The sequence below is a fragment of the Hemiscyllium ocellatum genome, chromosome 15 (assembly GCF_020745735.1).
Source record: "Hemiscyllium ocellatum isolate sHemOce1 chromosome 15, sHemOce1.pat.X.cur, whole genome shotgun sequence".
Taxonomy (NCBI): domain Eukaryota; kingdom Metazoa; phylum Chordata; class Chondrichthyes; order Orectolobiformes; family Hemiscylliidae; genus Hemiscyllium; species Hemiscyllium ocellatum.
In genome coordinates, this window is record NC_083415.1 from 27059285 (window position 1) to 27068943 (window position 9659).

The 9659-nt window shown below is 35.7% G+C and overlaps 1 protein-coding gene across 1 annotated transcript in view; it reads left to right on the plus strand.

Annotated features, from left to right (window-relative positions):
- LOC132822917 (ubiquitin-conjugating enzyme E2 variant 1-like) overlaps positions 1 to 2769 on the plus strand; it is a 53173-nt gene extending 50404 nt beyond the window's left edge. Inside the window, exon 4 of the mRNA XM_060836323.1 lies at positions 1861 to 2769. Coding sequence (XP_060692306.1) covers positions 1861 to 2007 — 147 coding nt within the window. The 3' untranslated portion in view covers positions 2008 to 2769. The remainder of the gene's footprint in view (positions 1 to 1860) is intronic.
- Positions 2770 to 9659: the final 6890 nt, after the last annotated feature.

The window sequence follows — 9659 nt, forward strand, 5'->3', positions numbered from 1 at the left end:
ACACAAACAAAGCTACATTAGAACGTTATTTCAATGAGCCACCACACGCTACAGCACAAAGAAACTATGAAGAGCAGAGGAAAATCACCTGTACAATGTGTTCAAAAAGAACAAGTACCCAACGGACACAATCTGCCCATTTCTCAGCAACAAACCCAAACAAGCAGACAAAGCACATCCAGAAACCCTAGCCACTCTCCCCTATGTCAAAGACATCTCGGAAATGACTGCCAGGCTACTCAGACCTCTTGGCATCATGGCAGCCCACAAACCCACCAACACACTAATGAACTTGAAAGACCCTATACAGGCAATAAGCAAAACTAATGTCATTTACAAAACACCTTGCAAGAACTACATTAGACAAACAGGCAGAAAACGAGCTACAAGGAAACATGAACATCAACTAGCCACAAGAAGACATGACCCACTCTCACTCGTGTCTTTCCGTACAGATGGGTAAAGACACCACTTGGATTGGAACAAAAATTCCATCCTCAGACAAGCCAAACAGAGACACGCGTGAGAATTCCTACAAGCTTGTTATTCCAACTGGAACTCTATCAACAAACACATTGACTTGGATCCCGTTTACCACCCCCGAGAAAAATAACAGGAAATGACATCACCACAGGAAATGATGTCACCAACCCAAGGAACCCTAAGCACACAAAAAGCGAGCCATACCACAAGTGCTTCATCTAGACACTCACTGATGATGTTACCTAGTATGGTGACAAAATTTCTGAAACCAAACCTTCCAGTTCAATTTACACATGTTTGACAATGTCATTTGATGTCCTTGGCTAACACAAATGTTATAAATTTCAATAATAAAATCTTAAATCCACACCCTTTCGGAGGAGAAAATTCTGCATAGTTTAGTTCTAATTTTGTACTTCAGTACTGAATCTAGCCATTGCCAGTGCAGCTGTTGTCCAAAATGGAGTCAGTTCTTTGAAAAGAGAGATGATGTCCCAGAAGGGCAAAGTTACGACAATTGCTTTGGAATCCATGCTCTCCTGTTTTGAAGGATATTTCATTCTCCAGAACAGTCCAGAATTGTGTTTGGCTGTGCACACAATAACTTTAAAAGTGGCATAAGTTTTCTTGATTTCTAGTATAGCAATTGACTTCTTATTTATCCCACATTTAGTACTGTTGCATTAAACCTAGTTAAATGGATAAAAGGTAAGTAGCAACTTGATAATTCCTTATATACTCCTGTGGGAGATATCTATCAGATTTGGTTCAAGAGCTGGCCATTCTTGACATTCCCCTAACATAACATAACCTAACCTAACCTAACCTCACCCAGCCCAAATGGCTTAAATTGAGTCAGGTTTATGCCACAAGATGGAGCAATTCTTAGTAGTAGAACATTATAACTGGGAGGAAATCGATCCTTTTTGTTTAGGCTACAAATGTGCCTTACGTGTGCAAAATCTTTTAATTTCTCATTTTGCTCCAAGCATTTTATTTAGCTTTTGTTGTTTTATCTTGACAATTAGTTTACATGTATCTTTAACCATTAATGTGGCATTATGTACCAGTTGAATGAGAATAACGGAGGGTTTTTTCAGGTTTAAATGCATTTTGTGCAGTACCTGTTAAAATAATTAGTCTCCGTAAATACTGTAAATGCCAATGGTAAGAATTAGTTCATAGATCTTTGCTCATAATAAGGAGGGTCAAGTATATGCTTTATGGTATACTATATATAATGTACATGTGTGGAAATCTAATTGTTTAAATTAGTGAAGTAATTACCTAATTTACTTAATTATCTGTGTTTAAATTAAAAAGGAATAAAAGTGTCGTAGCAGGTAGTTGTGTAATTTGTATTTACATCTTTCCTAGGTGGATCCAAAAAGCATATCAGTCCTAGCTAAGTGGCAGAATTCATATAGTATCAAAGCTGTCCTGACGGAACTTCGGCGTCAAATGATGTGTAAAGAAAATGGAAAACTTGCTCAGCCCCCAGAAGGACAAAGTTACAGCAATTAATCTGGAATTTAACCTCCCTCTATTCAAGCTTACTTCATTCTCCACTGTAGTATTTTTTTTCTAGGCGCATCTTGTAGATCTCAAAGTACTGGAAAAAAAAATTCCCATTAAAAAGCAATTAATCTTAATACTGTAAATGTAAGCCAATACTAATTGTTTTTGTTGGACAAAAGTTGTATGATAACACAAATAATCTTGCGCGTAACCACTGTCTACACAGTAGAATCTTTGTTGTCAGGAATTATCTATTGAAATTAGTACTGTTGAGACCAGTGTGGCACATTTAGCTAAAGCTGTGAATATGCACATCACACAGACACTTGCTGCAGGTTTGGCCTTTAAATTATTGTCCCTTCGCAATAGTATTAAAGCTCAGGGCTATTTATTAGAGTCTAAACACAAAGGATGGAATGATCAGTGCAGTATTGTTTTCTGGTCTTCATCTGCCAATGGGATTTATCTTGCTTTCAGAGCCAACTTTTCCTTTGTGCTGTCTCTAGTAAATGCTGAACACGGCTGATGTATTTTGGACCACTAACCTTAGTTTGCTGTAATGTGGATGCAAGCTACGTGTATAACTATTTGGTGTGTCCAGGACTTTTTTGACATTCATGTTTGTACAAAGCCACATTTTAAAGCAGCGGGTATCACCACAACTCTTAAACAACCATTGTTTCCATTAAAAGCCTATTTTGTTGAAAAATGTTTAAGATATTAGATGTATGGATATAACAGTCTCGGAAATTAAAGAATTTAACATAACTTAATGGTATTCTATTAATAGCCTTTTATTGTGTCAGCCTGATTATGAAATATTAAAATTGTGCATTATGGGTAAGACATGGATTATATTTAAGCTAAATTGTAAATATAATAGCTTTGACTGCATCTAAAGTATAAAAGTGCATATAAAATGCAGGTTAGAAAAACATTCTCTTTATAAATTTGTCATAAGCTTTTACATGTACATCAGTGGACTGAATACTAGTGTCTTGTAATACACTTGTGGCAGTTGTACTAGAAATTATTTTTTGGATATGTGTGGGCTGTTTTCTATGTATTGGAAGTTTATCTACAGTAGCCACAGATGCAAGTATTCTTATAGAACAAGGCAATATAGTGCGTTCGAACAATTTTTGTGTAACTCTGGGACTTCAATCCAACAGATAGGCTAAGACTCTGTTACAGTGGTTCAATGTAAAATTATTCTGTAAAATCACAATCTGCTACTCAATGGGCATGAATCCACAACCTAAGCTGCTTTTGCTTAGGTATTAATTGGTAATCTCCCTTAAAAAGGTTAAGGGTATAAATTGCAAATGTTGCAATGTTACATCAAAATATACTCCTAAAATTGGGTTTCAGCATATTATCTTTTTCATTTTTCTTGGATTCAGCATTACGAGCAGCTCTTGGTGATCCTTAATTATCCTTTGATATTGATTGAATTTTCTGTCCCATATCTAGGTAAATGAACTGATTCCTTGTAGTGCACTCCAGCTACCAAAACCTTGTGCTATCAAAACTCTACAAATGAAAATTGACGTGTGCTTGTGTTAGGCAGGTTTGGGCTTTGGGCTAGCTACAAGTTCTAATTGCATGGGACAGTGAGCAATAAATAGTGACAGTGAAATCTATATGTTCCTATCTTGATAATTGATGTAATTTTCTTCCATACAAATGAAAATGGGTAAACACATGAATTAGGAGCATATGTAGACCATATAACTCCTTAGCTTGCCCTGCCATTTTATAAGATTGTAGCTGATCTGATTGTGACCTCAAATCCATTTTCCTAACTACCTGATACCCTTGATGATGTAGCATGATCATAGCATGTAGAATGTTTACCTTAACTTGTTTAGGCTGATCAACAAGACTGAAACTAAACTTTGACTGATTTCCAGGTGAAAAAGGCAACCTATATAAATAACATCTACTCTTTTTGAAGTATATTGGAACGGATGTAAAATAAGCAACTATATCTGAAGATAAAATAGCAATTCATCATTTTTGACTTGCAGTCAAACATTGAAAATAGCCAAAAATATAATGACCCTGGATTGAGTAACCAGTTAACATTTTGTACGTATTTGGGTAGAGTAATGTGTACATTCTGGTCTCCTGACCAGCAAACCTGTCTAGATTGGCCTGGTTGGTGGTTTTCTTGACACTTGCGTATAATGCCCTTGCAGTTCAACCCAGGCAAAAAAAGTTTACTTGTCAACTGTTGTGCCTGGTCAAGTTGTATTTTCAGCTGGTGTTGGATGGTAAATAGTCAGAACATATTCTAATGTCGGTACTGACTTAAGGATGTTCAACATAAATTCCTTTTCCTTAAATCGCTTTCAAAATTTAGAATATTTCTCTTCGAGCAGCCAGGCCTAATTTAAAATACTCCTGAGAGATAAAAGTTGGTTATCAACCTCCTCAACCTTGTTCTCTACTCAGTTAGACTCTGTTCCTGCCTTGTTAAAACACTATACCCCAGTTTTAAAAAAAAATCAGTTCCTGTTTTTTAATTGACATGATGCAAGCCACATTTTTTTGTTTTTGGGATAGGCGCTGGGATATAATGGTCAGGTAAATCGAGGAGGATGTTCCAGCCGTTGTACAGATTTTTTTCTGTTAAGTTTTTGTCAGCCATCTTAGGCATTTTAGGCTTACCTTGTTACTGGCTCAAACAAATGAGGATACATCATAGATCAAGATTATTTGTGTTATTGCTTCCAGATTCTATTCTTTCAAACTGTTCTGTTCTCCAGGTCCATACTCCTTACCCTGCCTCAGTGCTTTGTGATCTGACCCATATCTCTGTCTACCGTGGGAGATGTATTGATCCTCCTTTAAATAACTGCATTTTTGGTTTCTTTTAAATTGAAAATCTGTAAGTAAATTCTATTATTTATCTTCTACCTGTATTATCTCATTTATAGCCATAAAACATGAAATACAAAAATAAAAACGATTTCAATTTTATTCTTTAAAAGCATTTCAGTATTGGTAGTGAGAGTAGCCTCTATCATTTCTTAAAGCGAGCATGATATAAGGAGAGAACTGGGAGTTGATAAAAATACCTTTTAAAAGCTAACATAGACTCCCTAACTCCAGTTCAATCCTCATCTAACCGGCTGACTTCAGTTAGCATAACAGTAAGATTGCTACAATTACCTAATGCTTTGGAATAATTTGCTTCATTGTTTCATACTTTTAATATTTCTGATTTGCTGTTTAATGAGTACACAATTGGATCTAATCAACCAAAGTCTGGCACAAATTTGCATAATACTGGCATGATGCAAATATTTAAGAACAGAGTTTGATACATCAGATGTTGGACAGGAAGTGTCTGCTATGTACATTGTTTTTCATTTTAACTTGTAGGTATCTTGCAGTATGTTGGAGCATGTGCTGTTTTATAACAAAGGTGCTATACCATGTAACTTAAGCTGTATTTTTATTGGGACATTTGTTAAAGTGACAGAAGAAGTCCAATTTTATTTTTATTACATATTCTGGAGTTTTGACTGATCTTTTGTGATTGTGTTTGTGATTCCATTTTTTGAGACAAGGAACATTGAGAGCTCAGGAAGTCTGTCAAATGGCAGCACTGGAAAAAGTAAAATTAGAGTAACAAACACAAAAATTCTGATCCTATGCCTGCACTTCCCTTTTATTCTAAAGTTAACACTGTTGTTTTCACACTTCTTAAAAATACTTTGTGTATTGTTTTAAAATGATCAAGAAGTATAACAATTCTTTCTTTTCCTCAATGATGTCAGGAAATTATTAAAAATTCAACAAATCTGTTTCAAAACCGCAATGTCCCTTTGCATGCTGTACACTAATTGAATGCCTTGCATGTTGTACATATGTATTACACTTCACTGTCAATACATATGATGGTTATCATACTCTTAGCCCAAGCTCAACAAATTAATAAGAATTTAGCTGTTAATTATTAATGTAGCTACATACCAACAAGCTGTGTGCTTAACATGTCAGTGTAGCTTTGTATTTCTTTTTGTTATGCTTTATACAAAGTTTATGCATCATCTTTGATATGCTATTTGCTACTGAATGCTGTTAGATCTACTTGTGAGATAATGTTTCCTTCAGCATGCTGATAGCAGTGACCACATTGTTCAGCGCGGGAATTGGATATTAAAATGGTAGTGATGGCATTGGTGGGAAGGGCTAGGTGAATGAGGAGAGTGTGCATGGCATGCAGGTAGTTCTTGGATAATGCGTGTACAAGCAGCACAATTTGCTTAAAACGTTGCTGAGGAATTATGGAACGGTATTTTTGAGAACACTTACTTATGTTCATAATAGCGCGATTCCAGCAGTGATAGTTTTGTGTGCTTCATTCTGCGCACACGCTGATGTCAGCTGCTAAACAGAGCAGCTTTCTGTGAAAGAAACAGCAACTTCCTATGAAAGGTACACTATTGTTAGATGATCCCTTTGGAAAAAAATGATGGGGTATAGTGACAAGAATGTTAGCAAAAAGTGTCGTGGTGATAAAATTGTGGGGGGTGAGCACAAAAGAAAGGCTGTAACACTAGAAGAGAAGCTAGGAATTATAAAGAGTTTTAGAGAAGGTGGTATAGTTCACTTAACAGGAATGAGGAAGTCTACCTTACACACCATGATGACCCTCTGTCCGTGCGTTAACAATATTTTAAAAATGTTCTGTTACATTTATTTGTTTTGTTGATGAATATGATTTATATCTTCAGGCTAGCTATACTTTGTGTTAGATGTTTGGGTGAATTTTGAGCGAACTTGAGTGATTTTCTTTTGCTGGTCTGCTCCTAACTTTTCCCATAGGCGCCATTATTTCTATTAAGTGATTTTCTATTAGTGAGGTTTCACTGCTACACAAATGTGGCATTGTAGGAGAACTATCTGTATTTGCAACTCTGATGCATGACACCCACTTCTGACGAGCTGAGTTGTCAGATCTTTGTAAAGATGACAGAGGAGACTTGTTTAATTTTCATGCTGCACTATGGAGTCTGCCATGGTAATATTTCATCTCCTTCCACCTGATTTCCAGGTAGATTCTAATAGGGGGCAAAATAATTCTATTCACATCTTTTAAGGTTTTCATATGAACTTGTTAACACAGATTCTTACAAACTATTGAAGGTGATATTTGATCAAGGGGTCCATTTTTCAGCCCACTAAACCATTAAGCAGCATTTGATGAAGTCCTTTTTTTTTATCCCATTAAACCATAAAGCAACTGGGCATCTTGTACTCTGGAAACAAGTCATCAATTCCTCTATGCAAAGGAGGCTGTAACACAAAAAGTTAGAGAACTTTTACTCGGTGGCAGATTTTCTTGACCTGCAGAATTTCATTGCCTCACACAGGGCTATCAGGGTCTTTAAGCAACAATTTCATGGCATACACACACACAATAAAATTATTGTGTTTCTGTGTAGGAACAGAAAAATATTCTTAAAGCTAGCATAATTCATATAATTTATATCAGGTCACCATTGTCATACAATAGGAATTAGTAAAAAGATCATATCTGGCTGGCTGCAGAGGGATAAAGGGTATGTACTGCATCCTTGATAATACAGGGCCTAGTATGAAATCCCCAAACAGATGGTGCACAAGTGCAAATGAAGATAGTACTTGTACCCAAATTCTGTTGGATTATGTAATTGGAGGTTTAAACAGATAAATTGATGTTTGAGCATGTCAAAAGAGGTTCTATTATCCCTGGAAGACGTCTAAATATTTGTTGCATATTGTATGATTCAAATAACAAAGGTAGATTACTTAGGAAAGAGAGAATGATCATCAGAGTTATTTTACACACTTCCTAACAACAGGTTTGAATAGGGTGGAGTGAACTAAGGTCCCTTACAGAGCAACTATCTTTTCAAATCACAAGAGGAAGAAGTTTTTTTAATTAAAGTAGTAACATACTCAAACAAAAAAAATTTTAGTTGTTGACATGAAATTTGATGACTATTGTTCCAACAAAATTTGAAAGCTGTACAAAACCACCATGTTTGAAGATTATCATTAGATATTCTTGTACAGCATGCTATTTTGAATCTTAAGATGTGAAGCATTAAAATTCCTAATTTAGAGATATTACATATATAATTGCTGGGAGTATCATTTGGTTGATAACCATTTTAAATTCTGGAAATGTAAGGCAACCATTTTGGAACTGAATTGAAGATGATGGATTGGATTTTCCTGAAAATGGTGAATTGATAGATTTTGATCTTCAGTTCCCACAAAGTTGCACAGACTTGTACCAGGCTTGTTAATGGAGACATTTGAATTTGTTATCCAGGCCAAGTAGCAGGAAAACTTTTTTCAATCAATCAGACTCTGCGATATCATCTACATTGAGCAAAGGGTATTAAAGTAGAAAGTTAAAAAAAAGTGGCATAAATTAGAATCAAACCATTATGTAAGTAATAAAATTAACTTTGGGACATACAATTTGGATTAAGAGCAGGATGTGTTATGATGGTAGTATAAAATTACTTGATTTTTGATTTCCATCATCTGATTTCTAATACATGATATTTCATGGACCAAAATGATTTTTAATAAGGACTAACACTGGCTCAGAATAATTCTACTGGCCATCTAACCATATTGAGTCAAGATGATGAAAGCAAGAATAAACAACTAATTTGAATTTGAATTAACCTTGTGATAAAAAGGCATGGTTAACTCGGGCCTGCACTTCCTATTTACTTCACACCTGTCTGGAGATTTCACATATTGGGATGAAAGTCAGCAGCAAATTATGCAGCTTGGAAACATACAGTGAAGCTAGGCATAGACATATGCAATATGTATATTTTGGGCCCCAGCTTTCAGGACAAAGGAGAAAAGTACAGATTTCAATTAGCAGAACTAGAAAAATTGTTCTCCGTCTATCATTCCAACCTCTTGAAAGACAATGTTATGTGATAAGGCAAATTTACCAAGAAATGAAGGATATCTACAAATTTCACCACTGCTGATGAGCGCATCAGTTAAACGATCATGATCGCAGCTTAAATGTAAAATGTCAAGGACTCATAAGGATTTTTTAAAGAACATTGCCTGTTCTTGATCTTCACTTTTGTACTGGACACTCTTTCCTTTTTAAATTTAATATCTGTTTTTGGTGTCACTATTTTTGGTGGATCAGTAAGTAATAAAATTCCTTTTATCTTTCACCGAGAAAAACTTTGTAAGTGACTCCCTCATTTGACCTAGTGAATTATGTTTTAAGTGGGATAGAGCTGTGTGCAAAAAAGAATTATAAATCTGGCCATGTTGAGTATCTTAATTGGTCCTTGCCTTTCCAAACAAGTGTAAATCCTGTCCCTCAGGATTCTGTCCAACAAGTTGCCCAAAACTCATGTCTGGCTCACTGGTCTATAGTTTCCTGGCTGCTCCTTACACCTTTCTTAAATAATGGTACCATGTTAGCCACCCTCCAGTGCTCTGGCTATTGATAAAGAAAAAATGTCAGCAAGGGGCACAACAATCACTTTCCTGGCTTCCCACAAAGTTTTGGGATATACCTGATCAGGTGATGGGGATTTATCCACCTTTATGCGTTTTAAGACATCCAGCTCCTTCTGTATCATATGGACACTTTTCAAGATAACACT